Source organism: Caloenas nicobarica, chromosome 1 (genome assembly GCF_036013445.1).
Source record: "Caloenas nicobarica isolate bCalNic1 chromosome 1, bCalNic1.hap1, whole genome shotgun sequence".
NCBI classification, from domain to species: domain Eukaryota; kingdom Metazoa; phylum Chordata; class Aves; order Columbiformes; family Columbidae; genus Caloenas; species Caloenas nicobarica.
The window spans coordinates 50,291,690-50,311,139 of NC_088245.1; the positions used below are offsets into that span (position 1 = coordinate 50,291,690).

Below are 19,450 nucleotides of genomic sequence, written 5' to 3' on the forward strand. Positions count from 1 at the left end.
TTAAATGGTTTTTTTTTAAAATGATATGGAATGGACACTTTTCTAAACACTGATACTGCTATGACAGAATCTTTAATATGTGGAGAGGAGACATCCAAGGAGCAGCCCAAGACACAATTTGGAAGTTGTAGTCATACTGACCTTGGATGCACTGTTTTCCTCTCAGTCAGCACTGACCCTATCTCACCATCAATTTAGATAATCCTGTGCTTCATGTGAGGTTAAGTATTCCATAAATCTTTTTATTTATTGAACAATAGGAAGCTGACAGTGTGGAGAAGCTACGAATAGCAAAGAATAACTTGGAGATATTAAACGAGAAGTTAACTGTACAGCTGGAGGAAACCACTAAGAGGCTCAATTTGGCTGAGAGCCAACTGGATGGAGCTGACAGCAAAAGCTGGAAATCCACTGTAACAAGGTAGGAATTGAGAACGAAGGAAGGAAGATAAACACAAGTGTTAATTCCTCTTTAAACATTAGCAAATTAGACTGTCATTTTCATTATTTTCTTTCCTCTTTTGAAGATAGTTTTGTATTATCTGTATTTTATTTTCTGATTCTATGTTAGTATGTTGCATCAGTGTCAGTTACTTCCCTCTCTTCTGCAGATCAGCTGTAGACTTCTGGATAGTAAAGGAAGTATTTTGTGTTCCTTGCTACTTAAATGTCTTGTATTTGTCCTTTGTGGAATAATGTCAGCATTTTTGCAGAACGTAGAAGTATTTCAATACCTTGCCACATGGATGACAATCTGAAACAAAAACTGGAAGCCAGCAGCCTGCATTGTCCAGCTTGGCTGCATTTGCATCTGCATTTAACCATGTCGATGTGCAGAGGTTGTGTCACAAAACCCACTGGGATTTCTGTACTCCTTGGGACATGTAGGCTTAGCCAAAGATCCTTCATGTGTGTTCTGAAGGCCCTAAAAGCTAACTGCAGTCAGCCAGTTGATTCTGCTATCTGTAGAAGGGAGAAAATCTTGGAGTTTATAGTTTTTAATATATAAAATGAAGTGTGGGAATTGCCATTTCTTAGATTTTTAGATAAAACTCAGACTTTGAAATCAGCATCAAAAATCTTTTTTGGTTTGGTACTAATAGGAACAACTTTTTACCAATAAGTTATCTGAAAGTTACCTATCAGTTGTTTTAAAATTCAGGTATCGCTTTTATCAGTCAATGTGGAACAAACTAAAGAAAACAGCTTTATGACACCAATTTCTGCTTTGCAATGTTGGCATACATTTTTAATTTATCTGTACTTCTGTAATTAGTTCAGATGCTTTTTCTATGACAACCTACTTGCGCTGGAGATCTTAACCCTGCAGCCCAAACAACTTCAACTGCATTCATTTCTTTGCTAGAAGCAAGCTGTTCAGTTCAGTGTTCTGTGGTTTGCTTACAGAAATGATTTTGGCAAAGTCGCCCCCAAACCACTGCCAGTCCAAAAAGCCTTACCATTACACCCACTTTCAGTAATGAGCAAAGATGCTGGTTATATGTCACACTAGCAAGTTTAATAATTAACAGATTGATATAGAGTTTGAAGTTTGAGGTAAGATACATTCACATGAAATATGCCTGTGATTGATCAAAGTGAATAAGGAAGGAGAATTTTGGCCCTCTTGAGGCAAGAGTTTTTAATTGGATATCATCTCAGAAAAGGACAAGAAAATGAAACTACACTTATGCTTTTAAGAGAAATAAACAGCCTGCATCCTGCATAAGGATGGAAGAGAGCAAACTTTTGGGAAGAAATACTTAAGTCCTGGACTCTCCTGGATGACCTTCAGGAGGAAATAAGATGAAATGCTCCAAAAGTACTCTTCTGTAGTTGTAAAGAGGTGGAAGGTATCTACAAAAACAACCTCTGACAGCAGTCTTATTAGGGCAGAAAATCAGCTGGACAGGAGAGAGGCTTGTCTGCTTCCATCTTAGGTCAATCGCTGTTGAATAGTCTATCTGCTGATGTCCAAGAATTTACTCACTTCCCACTCTTGCACTCCCCCAGCATCCTTTGGGGGGTTCTGGTGCTTCTCTGACGTATTGATGAGCCATTTCACTGAGACTTCAGAAAGCCGTTTCTTTTTTTTAACCTTTCCCCTAAGTATGCAGTGAGGTAAAATGTCTTAATGCAAGGTCAGATTTAGCGTAAAGAAGGAGGGCAAACCTGGCTGCCAGCCACAGGAGGAGGAGGCCAGGAACATGCATGAGAATGGTAGGCCCTTAACAGCTACCATATCTGCTCAGTAGTTTGAATGCAGTTCTTTTAGTTCTTCACCTCTTTGAAAATATTTCTGCTTAGCTCTTTTAAGTTCATATAGATAGGTAGTTGTGTATAGATAGATACAAAATATATATATGGTGGTGCTTAACTGTACTTGCCTACTTCAGCTGGTGTGAATAAACACTTCTATTTGCATTTACTTTAACATGATTTTAAAGTAAGTGAATAACATCAAGACATTACTAACCTAGAGGAGCTCACTGGGGCACTTTAACTTGCAATCCACCTCACCAGCACATCTTCCAAAGCCATGTGCATGGTAACAGAAAGTATTTGATAGGGCAGACAAAGGTGTCACCCAAGTGACCCTTGGGAAGGCGCTTTGGCAGGTAGCAAGACGTTGGCAATTGTATTGCTGTCCCACTTCAGATGGGCGACTGGGCTACATGATCTCCAGATCAACATTTCAATGACTCTACAAAAATATTTTTGTAACCTTGTGTGGCTCAAAGCAAAACGGAATCCTCGTCAGACTGCTGTTACTCCAGGGTAAACATGAGTTGTTGTAGAGCATTTTTGCCATTGGAGTCTTCATCTTCTCTATCTGTATTGGCCCTTTTCTCAGGACATCAATTTATTTTCCATTAATTATTAAATAATAAGAAAAATACTGTCAAAGGTGTGACACTGAAGTAATACCTGACCAATGTGCACACTGCGTCAATAAGAGACATGAATGTTTTAAGCAGGCAGTAGTTTGGGGTTCATGTGCAATTCCATAAAAGGATTCCAGTGTCCATTTAATAAAGGGTAGACACGAAGTAAGATCCGCAAAGCTGTAACATTTGGAAAAGCTTTTATTCTAAGAGTAAAAATGTACTTTTCATTATGCTTCTTTCAGCTTATGTATAAGACCAGTGATTACTTCAAGGCAAACGGCCCAAACATATTTTAGGGTGTATTTTATCGCATTTAATCTCCTAAAGATATTTTAATCTCTATTCCTGCAAAAGTATTAGCTTTTGCTCTTATCTTTTTCTAAATAAAAATACTACCAGGATGCACGAAACTAAGATGAAGGCAATGGAAATGGATATTGCTAAAAAAACCCAAAGCATTACTGACCTTAAACGGCTGCTTCAGGAAGCAACAGAACGTGAACACAATGCTGATAAAAACTTACAAGATCTAAAAGAACAAGTGAGTAAAATTTAGCTAGATGTCTCTGAAAATAGATTGCTTAATATTAATTAATTTCTTTCCAATGTCTATATTGGCAGAGTACATTTTTTTCTCTAATCCACCCTTTTATAAGTTTTTTCAGTCCTAGTTGCTGTAATTGTATATTTACATATTTTAGGCAATTAATGAGGTTTACTACATATTATCAATATATATTCCTGACTTGCAGTCTTAGGAAAAAAATTTTTTTTCTACTGTATTCTTCTGTTGTGGGTTTTTATTTTTCAATTCTAGTTTCATTGATCACATGAAAGCCTGTAGGTACAGATCCTTCAAATGGTCTTAAAATCTTTCTAGCGTGTTCCACAGAGTGAGTTTGCTGCAGGCACTTCCCTCTTCCTTTCAAGTCTTTTTTTGGGGATTGACTTTGCCATCCCAAGGAAGATCTTCATGCCTGTTTCCAATATGGCCTCTTACATGCAGTCCCTAGTAAGTCTTACAAACATTATTTCACACACGAAGAGCTGATGAATATTAAACTCAGGTAGCTTTGGAAAGATATATCAAACTTTGTCCTTTAAGTACTCCAGAGATGTAGCTCTAGGACTATACACCACCTAGATTGGCTTCTATCTTCTCATTTATTAACGTGCAAATGGGTTTTTCCCCAGACATCTTGTACTGGCCATTCTCAGTGTAAGGTATTGAATACACAACTTTCAATACAGGAAGTCATCATATATATCATGTAAGCAAGTAAATGCATTCAATAAATGGAACTGAGTCCTATAAAACAATTATTTTGTTGATTTTTGCTTGTTTTCCCTTTTCTAAAGTCAGCATTATTAACACGAATTGTATACCAGCAGCAAAATTAACAGAGATAAAATTCTTTCAGTATGTGATACTACTTTGGAGCAACACACTTGCCAGTTTCTTTCATGTCTCAAATACTGATGAAGGGATGTGGTCAAGGTTAACTGCATTTCAAAGAACCCGATTGTGAAAGATAACAAATCCTTAGCATTTTGGATAGAAATAGAATCAAATCTTATTACTAACAGTAGCCTTATGAGAGTTCATAAAATGTCCCTGCATTCAAAAACTGTATATAGTCTCATATTTAAAAAACTAATTTTTTGCTCCTGCATCTTCTACTGAAAGGCATTTCTAGAGACGAACTCCCTCTCTGGTCAGGGGCCTATTCTGGCTTACGGCTGCAGGTCATTTCTAGTCAGCGTACACTCATGTGGGTTTTCATTGCAAAATCACAGGCTTTACATATTTTGTTTAAAAAGGAACCTGGATACTTAGGTATGCAAGTAAGCACATCAGCAGTATTTTTAAAGAACTTTAAATGATCTAGGCAGATCACTTCCCTAAGTGTATATATACATTATGCTAATGTAGCAATATGTCTTAACTTTCTTTGTAACTCTTAACTTCAGAATACTTTTTATTCCCCCTTCATGAAATATGTAGCAATGATCTATACTAACTTTAAAAAGGCTGTAAATAATTAGCTTTGTGGAGATTGTCAGTAGATGAATACTTGGGTTTTCTTCTCTGTGATAACCTAGTAGTTGATTAAATACTTAGTATTATTTTCATTCATTTTCCAATCCTGTGTCAAAGAGAACTCCATCTGAACTGCATTATCCATGGACACTGTTTTCAAGAGTAAAACTATCTTAATTTTTCTTTTAAGGTTGAGCTTCTCAAACAGTTTCCTGAAGGTGCAAAGACAGTGCAAAGCCTCATGAGGGAGCTTCATCTTTTAAGGTAATGTACTTTTAAATAACTAAATACCTCAGCCAATATACATAAGAATGATCTGGAAATGACCATTGCAATTTTTAGTTCCATGTTTTATATTCTAAAATATTTTAATAATTTTTTTTAAATATTCTAAAATTGTTTTATATTCCAGATTAACTAATAATCGATTAGAGAAAGAAAAAGCAGAACTTGCTCACCAAGTGGAGGATTATAAGCACCACGTACACATACATACAAGTGAAGGTCCTGCAGCTGGTAATCATTTTCAGTACTTAAAATAAAGATCTTTGTGTATTTGGGGCCTAAAACTATTTTTACTTAGTATGTGTGTGCAAAATGATAATAAATCTATAGAATTATTTGAGTTATATTAATGCTAGAGTAGTATAAACTGGAGCAGATTAAGGTCTTGGATTTTTGAGTATTTTATCGGTCCCATGGGAGAAGCAGAGCACTATAGAGCAGCATATGGCCATATGACTGCGGAAAAAAAATACCCTAACCCTCTTGAAATTATGAATATAATTAACAAAATCCTTATCCTACATTATTCCCAAGTTTCCTGCATTTAATTCAGAGAAACTGTACACGGTGTATTTCTAAGATATACGCTAATAGACTGGCTCTTGGAGTATTGCATTCTATCACAGGAACTAGACATTACCACCTAATTTGTACAAGAACTAAAGAGAAGCTCAGATGACTTGAATTTTTGGTGGTTGCTGATCGCAGTTGGGTTTACACACTTCAACTGTTTTAGCTTTCAGGAGATGCAGAATTACTGAAACAAGATTATTCATGTCATTGATTTTCATCACCTTAAATTTTATAACAAATTATCATTATTTTTGCAGGATGTAATGAAATTGTACAGAATAATAATATTGACAAGTTAATGAGGGAAGTAGCTGATCTCCAGACACAGCTGAAAGCCTCAGAGTTAGAAAAACAGCAATTAAAGGTGAGTTGCAAGGATCATCCTACGCAAGACAATGAACAAAATTATTAATAGCTAGAAAGAGCTGTTTAATTTCTAAACTAATAATTAATGATGAAGTCAATTTCTAAACATTATGTTTATGAAGCCTATTTTGTTGTTAGTGAATGTGCTATTCATGGGTAGATTTTTGTATCTCTACAGAACATGCTCTCATCATTTAGCCTCTTAAAAAAAGGCAAAAAAAGCTGTTGTAGATGTGAATTTCCTAAGTTCCGGATAAAGGGTGTACTCCTTTGTTCTTTTTAACAGGAAGAAACAAAAAAGCTGAGAAGAGAACTAGAAAACTTCAACCCTTCTTTTTTTGAAGAAATCGAGGATCTCAAATATAACTACAATGAAGAAGTAAAAAAAAATATTATCTTAGAAGAGAGATTAAAGCAGCTTTCTGAAGAGTTTGGCATTCAAGGGGATAGTCCAGGCAACATTTCTGTTGATTAGGCGTGTGTTTAGTATCCTCAGTCTTGACACAGAAAATAAATGCCAGGGCAGTTACATAATACTGATTTATTTGTCTGTTTTTATTTTGGAATGTAACAAGTCTACTGAAGTTACAATAGTTTGGCACACACCTCAGAATGCAGAATTGGATTAGTCAACAGACTATGGTCAGTATTTATATACACCAGTCAAAATACAAAATGAGTTTAAGCTCTCCCAAATCCTTTGCAATTTGGGTAATCCACAGGTGTCAGGTGAAGCTGAAAACTTGGACTTACCCTAAAAGTTGATAAACTCTTAAAATGTGCTAAGTATTCTAAGTTCCAGATCGAGAAGTAGATGAAATTAGTTCTTGCCATCTTGTGCTATCATACCTCCTAACTATGGACTTGGGCTCAGTGTGCTGGATGTCTGTTCTTACACCCCTGGTTATTTTTACTTCAATTTTAGAAAATCCAAGAACAAATAATTGAAAATAAATTTATAGTGTTTCAGCCAAACTCATGTTATTTTTTGCAGAGAAATGATTTTTCATTTTGTATATTTTATATAGCTGGATGTATACTTTTATAGTACAGATAAAATAAAGCCAACTCAAACGATCATGAAGTCTCATGTTTATTTATATGCCATCTTACTTAATATGCCCTTGTTGAAGTTTCCTAATTGAGATGCAGTCTGAAAATGGCTATTATTAAGCCAAGTCATGTTTCTCCTCTCTAATTACTAAGGATCTCCAAAATAGAACTAGTATACTTTCTATTTGCTCTTTTTGTCCCAAAATAGTGGAAGCAACTGTAGGATATAGCTAATTAGGTTTTCAAGTCATAGCATAATGCTGCAGCTTACCAGTTAAATAATACAGTGAAAAGTTTACCCCAAAAGAAATTGTTGCAACTTGAAAAAACCCCACAAAATTTTAGGGCTAAATCTGGTCCCACCTGAAATATGTCCTTTACTGTTAAGAAACAACTAGATCCTAAATCTGAATCCTACATGTAACAGTGTCATAATAATTATATAAGTGCAACCTATGGAACTGTTACAGTTGACTGCATTCATTAGCTAAGCTATTAGGACCAGCCAGTGTTAGACAACATACTTCTTACACTTAATTAAAACAGTTTCCAGAATGGGTTCCAAAGTTAAGGATTTTTCAGAACTGAAAATAAACATGCTGAAAGCTAAGATCTGGGATCTACATGTCACATCTCTCGTTACATAAAATCAGTCATTTAGGAAAAATCTAAAATAATACAGTACCGAGGCTGCTGCCCAAGCTAGAAGATTATTTGTAGAGTTCTGTGGTAGACATAAGTAAAAGGAATGCACCACATGTGACAACAATTAACTTAAAAGAGAAAAATCATTACACATCAAACTTGATATCTTTGAGTCTGTCAAATCTTTGACCATCCAAGTTCGAAAAATGGTGAAACAAACTCTTTGGTTCAAAGTCACAGTCATATTTAGTTCTATTGAAAGAAATTACAACAGGCTGAGAACTCAGGTATGTCTCTGCAAGTGGCCAGGGTAAACCAAGATGATGGCGATGGAGCTAAAATAAAAAGAAATAAGACTAGTTTAGAGCTTTTGATAATAGCAGCCCAACAGTTCCCAGCTTCAGGGGTGTGGGTATGAGTGCTTTAATTCCGTGATCCTCTGCATTAGGGCACTTAGAACCATCAATCAGTTTTCTGAATAAGTAACAACAAAGCACAAAAGGCAAACCAGAACCAAGGTGTCCACCACAGCTTCAGAAATACATGCTAATTATCAAAACTCACATTCTTACTAACAATACTTTTCTATAAGTCAACATTACGATAAATGAATTTTTAAAATGAAAGAATTAAGCTTTAAAATGTTGAGTCACTCCTATACAGAGAGTCAAGAAAATATTATTTTATGTTCTTAATTACTTTAAGTTATTAGCTTAATGTACATAATAAAAAGTTTAACATTGCCATTGTAGTGATTCACTGGGTTGACTAATTCTACTGTCACTTGATTTGCTACAAGAACATGCACTACTAAAGAATTTGGAAAACAAATACCTCACAATACTTCATGTATTATGAATTATTATAGTGCTTTCCACATTTCCATTTATATACTTACCTTGATTAAACACCCATCATGACAGTGCCACACAATTCCTTCAACTTTACCCTCACTGCAGCCTTCAAACCAAGACAGTATGTCATTTTGTTTCAAAGCAGGTGGATTCTTTAATTCAAATGCTCCATGTGGTACAAGAAGATGTACAGGCTGCTTCTTGCTTCCTAATCCTACGTTAAAACAAAAATCTTCCTGCTAGTTATGTGTGATAACTGAAGATTCTCCTCACTTTTGTTGTTACTGCTATCTTAGAAGCACTCTAACAGTAGACTTCTATTAGATGCTACAACATTGTCCTGCCTTTAGGAGAACATCTAAATATACTTTTAAGTATCAAATGTAACTGTCTCCTCCTCACATAACTTTTAATTTATATAAAATAAACATGACACTGAGATTTATACAGCTGCCTGCTTTGCCCTTGTGGTCACCTCCTCAGTAACCATAAAGGTAACAGCTAAATTCTTCCTCAAAATCTGGCATATTCTCTTGTGAATATGGATTAATACTTAAGCCAGGCTGTTAACAACTGCCTTGTGTCTTCAATGACTGTTCAATACCTTCATCTAAGAATACAGCTATTAGAGTTTTTTGTTGCAGTTCCTTTACATTCTGAGGAAATTTAGACCAGGTACTACTATTTTTCCTTTCCATCCTTGCAAGTTATCCTAACATCAAAGCTCAGAAGTTAGAACTCACTTGTGCTCATACCTAATTATTTTTTGTTACAGGCTTTTAAAGGGAGAAGCTACAACCAAAATTTAGGTGAAATTACATTTCCTATAAAAATATTCATACTAATTGATAATTTTAAAATTGCAACTTATTAATAGTAATATGTAAAGCAATTTTTCCAGTCAGAATATTTTTTGAAAGACTAAAGCAAAGCATTTTTATAGTAACTCCTAAAGAACATGCAGGTGGAAAGAGGTTTGATAGACATAAACAGTCTCATGACAACTCAGCTTACTGAGGTGAGTATTTTGGGGTGAGTTTTCTTTGAGCCAGCCCTTTCTCCTTTCTAAAAAGGTTACATTGCTACCTTAGAACTTTTTTTAAAAAACTTATAGAAAGAAAATACATAGTTTTAACTCAAAAATTTCACCAAATAAAAAAGTATTTAAGAACAGACCATAAAGACTTACCATAAGGATTTGCATTAATATTAGTCCCAATAAGCTCCAATGTTTGTTCTAGAATTTCTGATAATGGCACCGGACTGATTTCCAGAAGCCCTGGGTCAGCATGGTGTTTCAATACCAGTGCTATTTCAGCCTCATAATTTATAACAGATGAATGCCAGCAATACTGCTTACTATTTTTCTCCACAGGCACCCAACCTATGAGAAAACATTGCATTTTACCGAAGTAAACATTTGAAGTTATCACATGCATACTAGCAGTGTAAATGCATTAAAAAAAAAAAAGGCAAAACCCACAAAACTAAAAACACACAAAAAACCCCACAGCACAATTAACTACAAACAGAAAGTAACAAGAAAAACTGTCGCATCTCAGAGAAATGTCAGAGGAATGCAAACATGACAACTATGCCTTCAGCTGAAGCCCTGGAAGTCTGTGCAGCAAACTGCAATTATTTTCAATGTGTCAAAAGAACAAAGCCTTTCTGGATAGTGAATGACATACTAATTGTTTTCTGAATATGTTAACTACTACTTCTAACTCTGGAACTAATTCTAATTCACTTCAACAATGGATTGCCGCCCCCTCCTCCCCATTTTACCTGTGCTGCATCGTAAGTACCTGGCATATGTCCATTTTCATCAGGCAAAGGATTGCCATTAGAGAACTCGATGTCCTTTGCTGGAATCCAGGTATCTGGAACAGGCTTGAAATCCTCTTCAACATTCCAAACAAATTCTAGACATACAAATGTGGTAGGCTTTGGCGAACAGTCAGTCAATTTTACATTTTTACCATCTTCCAATGCAAGTATTAGAATACCGTTGATATAGACCTTGTTTTACAGACAGTAGTCCCTGTTACTTTGTACAAGCACACCAACATCTGGCACACTTAGGCAGTCTACAATTAGGAGAGTTTAAAGAAGCATAGTAGCCTTTAAGTAATTTAAAAGTTCAAAACTAACCAAGACTAACAAATAGCTATCCTAATAGCCAACATTATATTTAAAATAGAGCAAGAAAGAACAGACTACAATATTTCAGCTGGAAGGGATGATCACTGAGTCCAACTGCCTGACCAATTCAGGGCTGACCAAGAGTTAAAGTATGGTATTAAGGGCATTGTCCAAATGCCTCTTAAACGCTGACAGGCTTGGAGCACCAATCACCTCACTAGGAAGCCTGTTCCAGTGTTTGACCACCCTCTCAGTAAAAAAAAAAGCTTCCTAATGTCTGGTCTGAACCTCCCCTCGTGCAGCTTTGAACCATTCCCATGAGTCCCGTCACTGGATAGCAGGGAGAAGAGATCAGCACCTCCTTCTCCACCTGCCCTACTCAGGAAGCTGCAGAGAGCAATGAGCCCACCCCTCAGCCTCCTTTTCTCCAAAAGGGACAAATTCAGAGTCCTCAGCCACTCCTCACAGGACATTCCTTCCAGCCGTTTCACCAACTTTGTTGCCCTCCTCTGGATGCGTTCAAGTGCCTTCACATCTTTCTTCCGTTGTGGGCCCCAGAATGCACACAGTGCTCAAGGTGAGGCCGCACCAACACTGACTATAGTGGGATAATCACCTCTTTTAACTGGCTGGCTCTGCTGTGTTTGATGCACTCAGGATGCTGTTTGCCCTCTGGGCTGCCAGGACACACAGTGCTGGCTCACGTTGAGCTGCTGTCAACCCGCCCTCCCAGATCCCTTTCTGCAGGGCTGCTCGCTTGCCAGCCACTCCTCTGCCAATTGGAATTTGTGCCCAGCATTACCCTGCCCTAGGTGCAGAATCTGGCATTTGGACTCATTAAACTTCATCCCATTGATGATTACCCAAATGCTCCAATCTACTAGATTCCTCTGCAAGGCCTCTTGTTGCTCACGAAGAGTCAACAGCACCTCAGAGTTTGGTATCATCAGCAAACTTGCTAATGGCGCATTCAACTCCTGCATCCAGATTGCCAATAAATACATTGAACAGAACTGTCCCCAGAACTGAACCATGAGGAACACTGCTGGTGACTGGTCATCAGCCGGATGTAGCCCCATTTGCTACAACCCTTTGCACTCTGCCCTTCAGCCAGTTCTTCACCCAGCTCATCCCACAGTTGGACAACTTGTCCAGAAGGATGCTGTGAAAAACAGTATCAAAAGCCTCCAGAAAAACTACAGCCACTGCCTTCCCTTCATCCACTAGATAGGTGACCTTGTCATAGAAGGATATCAAATTAGTTAAACAGGATTTCCCTTTGTGAACCCGTGTTGACTGTGCTTGATGATTGTATTATTCTTGATGTGCCTTTCAACAGTACCCAGTATATTCTTCTCCATAAATTTTCCAGGAACTGAGGTTAGAGTAACAGGTCTGTAGTTCCCTGGGTCTTCCCTCAAACCCCAGGGAAGATCAGGACCTCCCCAAACTTCCAAGACCTTTGACAGATGATCAAGATGGGTCCTACCACACTATCTACTAGCTCCTCCAGTACTCTGGGATGAATTTCATCAGGCCTCATGGACTCGTGAACATTCAGTTGATACAGCTGGTCCCTTACAATTTCAGCATCCAGAAATGGAAAGTCACTGTTCCAACACTCATGGTACTCCAACTCAGGAGACTGGGCAGCCCAAGGTCTATCAGTATTATTAAATAATGAGGCAAAAAAGACATTGACTGCTTCTGCTTTTTCTTCATCCCTATTAGTCAGATGATGATCTTTGACAAGTATCAGTCCAATGTTTTCTTTAGACCTCCTCTTGCTATTAGCACACTTAAAAAAGGCCTTCTTGTTATCTGAAAAAACACTGGCCAGTTTCAATTCTACTTGAGCTTTGGCATTTCATGTCTTCTCGTTGCATATACAAAGCACAGCTCTGTAGTCTTCTTGCAAAGCCTGATCTCGCTTCCAGAGATCATATAAGTTATTTTTCCTCTTGAGCTTCACAACGGTGTTCAGCCAAGCTGGTCTTCTGCCCCACTTGCTTGACTTAAAGCACAGTGGAATGGCCTGCTCCTGTGCTTCTAAAGGGTGGTCCTTAAAGACTGGCCAATACTCATGGACTCCAAAGCCCTCAAAAGCAGATTCCCAGAATACTCTGCTAAATAGCTTCCTGAATAGCTTAAAGTTCACTCTCCTGAAGTCCAGGGTAGCAGCCCTACTGTCGTTTTCTCTTATTACACTGAAAATTTTAAACTCAACCATTTCATGATTACTGCAACCAATACAACCACCTACCATCACATCGCTCACAAGTCCTTCTCTATTCACAAACAGCAAATCTAAAAGGGCATCTTTCCTAGTTGGCTCATTGAGTACCTGTGACAAGAAGTTATCTCCTAAAAAGTTCAAGAATTTCCAAGACCTGCTCATCACAGCAGGATGACACTGCCAGCCGATGACTGGGAAGCTGAAATCTCCTACAAGGACAACGGCTGGGCAACTGGCAGCAGACTGAAACTACAATATCTCCTTTGTTTTCCACTCTCCTAATCCTCAAGGTAGATGAGGTTCTTAGGGACACGGTTTAGTGACAGTGTTTGGTTAATGATTGGAGTCTATGGTCTTGACGGTTTCTTCCAACCAAAATGATTCTGTGATTCTAAACACATCACCACTAACTGTACGGCCTGTACAACGAAACTCTCCCTTACATCCACAGCAACACCTCCACCTCGCCTGCCCTGCCCCCTGAGCTGCTGTAGCCCTTCATCCCAGCACTCCAATCCTGGAACTCATTCCACTAAGTTTCACTAGTACCAATGGTATCATAGTTCTGGGAGTTGACTAATGCTTCCAGTTCATCCTGTTTGTTTCTCATACTGCACACCTTGGCGTACAAGCATTTCAGACATGCCCCTGAGCCATCCGTGCTCCTAGGAGCAGTGTCAACGCTCCCACAGCCACTATCACCCTTCAGCAATGTCATGCCAACCCTTGGCTTACCTACTGCAATCTTGTTGGTATCCCCTTCCCACACTGATTCTACCTTAAAGCTCTCATAAATTAAAGGTAAGAGTGACATTTAAAAAGTCGGAGCAGGACCACTGACATTTCCAGTGTTACACTAGATGTGTTTTTCCAACTGGATAACTTACATTCCCAAAACGAAGGAAAGAAATCTTCACTAACCTTTGCAATCTTCCAATGAATACAGGAATCGTTTAAACCTTTTTTCAGCTTGTTTGTTGGGTTTTCGGTCCAGCCTGGCCCATAGATATGGTTGCCCTAGAGTTTCCAGAGGGATAAAACCAGCAATTTACTGAGGTAACCACACCCTGCAGAGTGCTGAATTCAGCTACATCAAAGGCAAGATAGGAATCCTCAATCCTAGAGAAATTTTATATTCAAAGACATAATTTAAATTCATAAATTAACTACTGTATATAAATCTAAAAATCTATTTGTAGAATAATGCCTAGTTTAACACAGTTTCCTTACAATTTCAGGTAAAAGCAGGAACACCAGTGATGCAATGAACCACAGTGTTCTCATTTCCTCCCAACGTCCATTCTTTTAATCTTTCCAAAGGATATTAGACACTCTTTATTATATAAACTCTAGTGTGCAAGGATGATCTGCTAATAAGAAATTTTAAAACTTGAATAGTTCCTTGATTAGCATCTTCGCTTAAACCATAACTTCATGCATTTTAGAGAGAAAAATCCGTAAAAAATTCATAAACACCTGCTATGTTTACAGTAATGATTACTTTGTGGTCAAGATGTTTAATGACAGTTGAATTCACAACAGCTGTAACCCAATAAATCATACAATAGAAGTGAACGCCAAGTAAAACAAGGCTTCTAGTCAGCACGAGAAATCTGCATATGTATCTTCCTGATTACCTTTATAGGTAGTTACATAACAGCAGGTTCCGTCCACCTTTTCAGTAGGAATTGCATTGTATATATCTGCCTCTAACGCCTTCCCAGTTATAGTTTCAGTTGCCAAAACTTTAAATGGCTGAAAAGAAGACAGGTATTTTAAATCCTCATCATGGCTGTGATACTGCCTTGTTCTCACGCGGATTCTTGCTCCTTACAGCTGGTCTCTGCAAGTCCACTATTATACATTATATTGCTGATTTCTGATGCTATCAAAATACACCATTGTTTCCTCAAGACATGACAGTTTGGAAAATGCTCTAAGACAAAAGAACAAAGCCAATCTACTTGCAAACTCTCTCCCTCTCCTCCATTCTTGATTAATATTAGAGATTACTTTGCCTTCCACTTTACATAGTGCTTGTAAACGAGAAGTGTTCCAGTCCAACACTACAATATTTGGAGATGTGCCTTCCTGTATTACTATGGCAAGAGAAATTCATCATGATCAGCTGCTCCAAGCTTGCACTTTGGAGATGAAAGTCAATGGCACCATGTTAGTGCAATACACAGACCAGGGGAATATAAGGTGGCAAAAGCAGCCTGGTGTTAAATATTTACTATCAGTGCTGTCAACTAAACGCTTTTCTGATTAGAAGAAGCAAAGAAATAAGTGGTCTGGAAGTGTGAATTAAATATAAATATCCAGCCACAACTAGTCCAAAATTCCAGGAGGACTTCCATAGGACTTCTATAATAGTTTCACCACAAACATATAATCAGTTGTGTTTGGATGCAAATATTTTCCTGTATAATCATCACCCCTCTGTCCTGTCTCCCCAGTCAATTTTGACTTTGAAACTGGTCACTGTCTCGACCTGCTAGCAAAACACAAAGCAAGTCCTTCTTTTGCAAAAGTCTCAAAACAGAACTTGGAATTCATAAAATGAGAACCTTCTCAATGTTTTTGTTAAATTGCATGGCTGTTTCATACCTTAGTAATCAGATTTTTAAACATAACATACAGTATATATGAAGATCTTATGAAGATTACATGAAAGTTTTCAGTGGAGTGAGAAAACAAACCCATTGGTTTTCCCACCGCCACCATTCTTTGGCACTACAAGTCATAATCCCCTCTACTATGCTTGCCTGCACTTTGAAAACCAAAAAAATATAGTGTTTGCCAGTTCTAGATCCAATCTGCTGTTGGCGTTTTTTACATTAAGGAACAACAATGTAGGGCGGTACCCCTACATGACCATCACTGAGATGGTGTTGGTACTGAGAGCTGAACAATTAAGCTACTGATGTTTTGGCAATCATTTCAGCTCTTCCACCAAAAAGTCAAACACCAACATGAGAAAGTCACCCAGATGGATTCGAGTTCACTGTGCAGCAGACAGACAGCAGTAGGTGCTGGTACTAAAACCAGGAAACGCAAGTTGGAGAACTACAGCCAGACAGGCGAATGACACCCCGATCTGCCCAGACAATGCCTCTTACATCTTGGCAAGAATTAACTTTGACTGGGCTCCATTACTTTCACTTTGCTATGTACTGCACGTCTTACAGCCTCAAATGAATTCTTCTGTCACAGACTGATGCTCCCAGTGCAGCCATGTTGGAGTGGCCGCGTTCCTGCCATGACTGTGCCCAAACTCAGACAAAGCAAACTCAGCATCGGGGTGCACACCTGGATGCACTTGGCAGCAAAAGGGGGGGACACACCTGAACTGGCTCCCAAACGATCTTTCTCTCCCGCAGTTAAGGCGGGGAGCCATATGGAAACCCGGACCGCACATTTCTCTCAAGATCTGCAGCCAAACCTCCCGCCACTCGCTGTCCCCCTCCCCGCAGCCGGCCCGGGCGGGTCTGACACGGCCGCTGCCGCTGCCTGTCCACCCCGCTCCGCCCCGCCGTGCGGCGCCGCTCCCCGCGGCCCAGCGACTCCCCCTGGGCCCGGCCCCGGCCCCGTTCCGCCTCGGCCACCTGGCGCTCCCGCTTGGCCGACGGCTCCTCCTTCACCTCGGTCACGAACACACACGGCACCTTCCGCTGCACCGCGCCCCGCCGCCTCATGGCCCCGGCCACCCGAGCCCGCCCGCTCCCGCCGCCGGACCAGCGCCGGCCGGAACTGCGGCTGCACCGCCCCGCGCTGCGCCACGGGAAATGGAGTCCGTGAGCGCCCGCCCGCCACGAGCCCCGCCACGCACCCGAGCGCCGGGGAGGGCGGCGCAGGGCAGGGCGGGCGCGGTGGCCTCGGGGCCCCTTCCCGGCAGCCGGCAGCGAGGCGGGGGCACCCCCGCTCACAGCCGCCCGGTCCGGCCGCGGGCCTGGGGCAGCTCCAGGGCTCCAGCCGCCGTTCTCTCTCCAGAGCGGCTCCCGCTGTGTCAGGGCGGCCCCGCCCGCCTGTTTTCGGCTCCGGGCTGAGGCAGCGCGCGGTGGCGGTGCCGTTGGCCCGGCAGCCGTTCCTCGGGCTGTTTTCTGCTTGCCCGGGCGCCGCACGCCTGGCTGGGGCAGGGATGCCCAGTGGGGAACTCTCTGGGTCGGTTTGGCCCCCGTCAGCACAGGGGCCTCCGGGTGTTGCCCGGGCTCTGCGCCTCGGGATAAACCTTGCAAGCTGTGCTGGCTTGACCCTGGCTGGACACCAGGTGCCCACCAAAGCTGCTCTGTCACTCCCCTCCCTCCTCAGCTGGGCAGGGGAGAGAAGGCCCAAGGAAAAGCTCGTGGGTCGAGATCAGGACAAGGAGAGAGCGCTCAGCCACTGCTGCCACGGGCAACACAGACTCGACTCCCACGTGGAAGTTCTTGTAGTTTATTGCCAATCCAATCTGAGTGCAGCAATGGGAAATAAAACCTGCATCTTAAACCACCTTCCCAACGTGCCTCCTTCTTCCCGTGCTCAGGTTCCCTCCTGCATTTCCTCTACCTCCTCTCCCTGAGCGGCACGTGGGAAGAGGGAATGGGGGTTACGGTCAGTTCTTCACAGGCTGATGGGCGCAGCCTTGGCCAGCACTGGGTCCATCTTGGAGCCAGCTGGCACGGGCTCTATCGGACATGGGGGAAGCTTCCAGCAGCTTCTCTCGGAATCCTCCCCTGCAGCCCCACCCGCTTCAAACACCTTGGCATGCAACCCCAACACAGAATTAGTTCTTCCTGAGCTTACCACCTTAAGCTTACCTCGCCCAGGCACAGCCACGTAACTACAAAGAGCCCCTGTCTCGACAGCTCTTGACAGCGTTAACACTTTTTCGGATGGCTGCTCGGGCCCACTGACAGTTCAGTATTCATGGCCCGCATCTGCTTTCCTGAAAGGCAGTTGCGGGGCTTATGGAACTGTGGGAGTCTTTTCACGTCGTTTCTCTGTTCACAGCCCGCGTCACTGCTGCCCACCTTGATCTCAGTGAGCAGTTTCATCCCGTAGTCAGGTCAGGTCATTCCTGTAGAAATGCCCTTATTCCAGTGCCAAAGTCCCAGTGGTCAGGCAGGCGGTATTTTCCTCTGCAGTTAGTCCTCGGGCTGGCTGCTGACACTTGAATTACGAAAAATTCATAGGCTTCTATGTGATGGAACACCTTATCCTTGGTGCCATCTTAAGACATATCAAGGATAAGAGGGTCATCAGGGACAGTCAACATGGCTTCCCCAAGGGGAAGTCGTGTTTGACCAACCTCATAGCCTTTTATGAAGACGTAACAAGGTGGATTGACGATGGCAGAGCAGTGGATGTGGTCTACCTTGACTTCAGCAAAGCATTTGACACCGTCTCCCACAGCATCCTCACGGCAAAACTGAGGAAGTGTGGACTGGATGATCGGGTAGTGAGGTGGACTGCAAACTGGCTGAAGGAGAGAAGCCAGAGAGTTGTGGTCAATGGGGCAGAGTCTGGTTGGAGGCCTGTATCTAGTGGAGTGCCTCAAGGGTCAGTTCTGGGACCAATACTATTCAATATATTCATCAATGACTTGGATGAGGGAATTGAGTGTACTATCAGCAAGTTTGCTGATGACACCAAGCTGGGAGGAGTGGCTGACACGCCAGAGGGCTGTGCTGCCATCCAGCGAGAGCTGGACAGGCTAGAGAGTTGGGCGGGGAAAAATTTAATGGAATATAACAAGGGAAAATGTAGAGTCTTGCATCTGGGCAGGAACAACCCCAGGTTCCAGTATAGGTTGGGGAATGACCTATTAGAGAGCAGTGTAGGGGAAAGGGACCTGGGGGTCCTGGTGGACAGCAGGATGACCATGAGCCAGCACTGTGCCCTTGTGGCCAAGAAGGCCAATGGCATCCTGGGGTGTATTAGAAGGGGGATGGTTAGTAGGTCAAGAGAGGTTCTCCTTCCCCTCTACTCTGCCCTGGTGAGACCTCATCTGGAATATTGTGTCCAGTTCTGGGCCCCTCAGTTCAAGAAGGACAGGGAACTGCTGGAGAGAGTCCAGCGCAGGGCCACAAAGATGATGAAGGGAGTGGAGCATCTCCCTTATGAGGAAAGGCTGAGGGAGCTGGGTCTCTTCAGCTTGGAGAAGAGGAGACTGAGGGGTGACCTCATCAATGTTTATAAATACATAAAGGGTGGGTGTCACGAGGATGGAGCCAGGCTCTTCTCGGTGACAACCAACAGTAAGACAAGGGGTAATGGGTCCAAGCTGGAACACAAGAGGTTCCACTTAAATTTGAGAAGAAACTTCTTCTCAGCGAGGGTGACAGAACACTGGAACAGGCTGCCCAGGGAGGTTGTGGATTCT

At 41.4% G+C, this 19,450-nt stretch overlaps 2 protein-coding genes across 9 annotated transcripts in view; one reads left to right on the forward strand and one right to left on the reverse strand.

Moving 5' to 3' along the window:
- Positions 1-7,222, forward strand: part of CEP290 (centrosomal protein 290) — a 54,359-nt gene extending 47,137 nt beyond the window's left edge. For 7 of the 8 annotated variants that reach the window (XM_065629890.1, XM_065629901.1, XM_065629878.1 and 4 more), the window contains 6 exons: positions 261-421; positions 3,288-3,429; positions 5,120-5,193; positions 5,342-5,445; positions 6,045-6,151; positions 6,440-7,222. In XM_065629890.1, the coding sequence (XP_065485962.1) occupies positions 261-421; positions 3,288-3,429; positions 5,120-5,193; positions 5,342-5,445; positions 6,045-6,151; positions 6,440-6,628 (777 nt within the window). In that variant the 3' untranslated portion in view covers positions 6,629-7,222. Of the gene's footprint in view, positions 1-260; positions 422-3,287; positions 3,430-5,119; positions 5,194-5,341; positions 5,446-6,044; positions 6,152-6,439 lie in introns of those variants that run through there. The other variant, XM_065629928.1, reaches the window with a different exon arrangement.
- On the reverse strand, positions 6,697-17,006 carry RLIG1 (RNA 5'-phosphate and 3'-OH ligase 1). Its single transcript, XM_065629962.1, has 7 exons — positions 16,695-17,006; positions 14,724-14,841; positions 14,008-14,103; positions 10,514-10,630; positions 9,895-10,089; positions 8,750-8,919; positions 6,697-8,186 (listed from the first exon to the last, which is right to left on the reverse strand). Exons 1-7 carry the CDS (start codon positions 16,782-16,784, stop codon positions 7,998-8,000), a joined length of 975 nt encoding a protein of 324 aa, XP_065486034.1. The 5' UTR covers positions 16,785-17,006; the 3' UTR covers positions 6,697-7,997.
- Between the last annotated feature and the right edge of the window lie 2,444 nt (positions 17,007-19,450).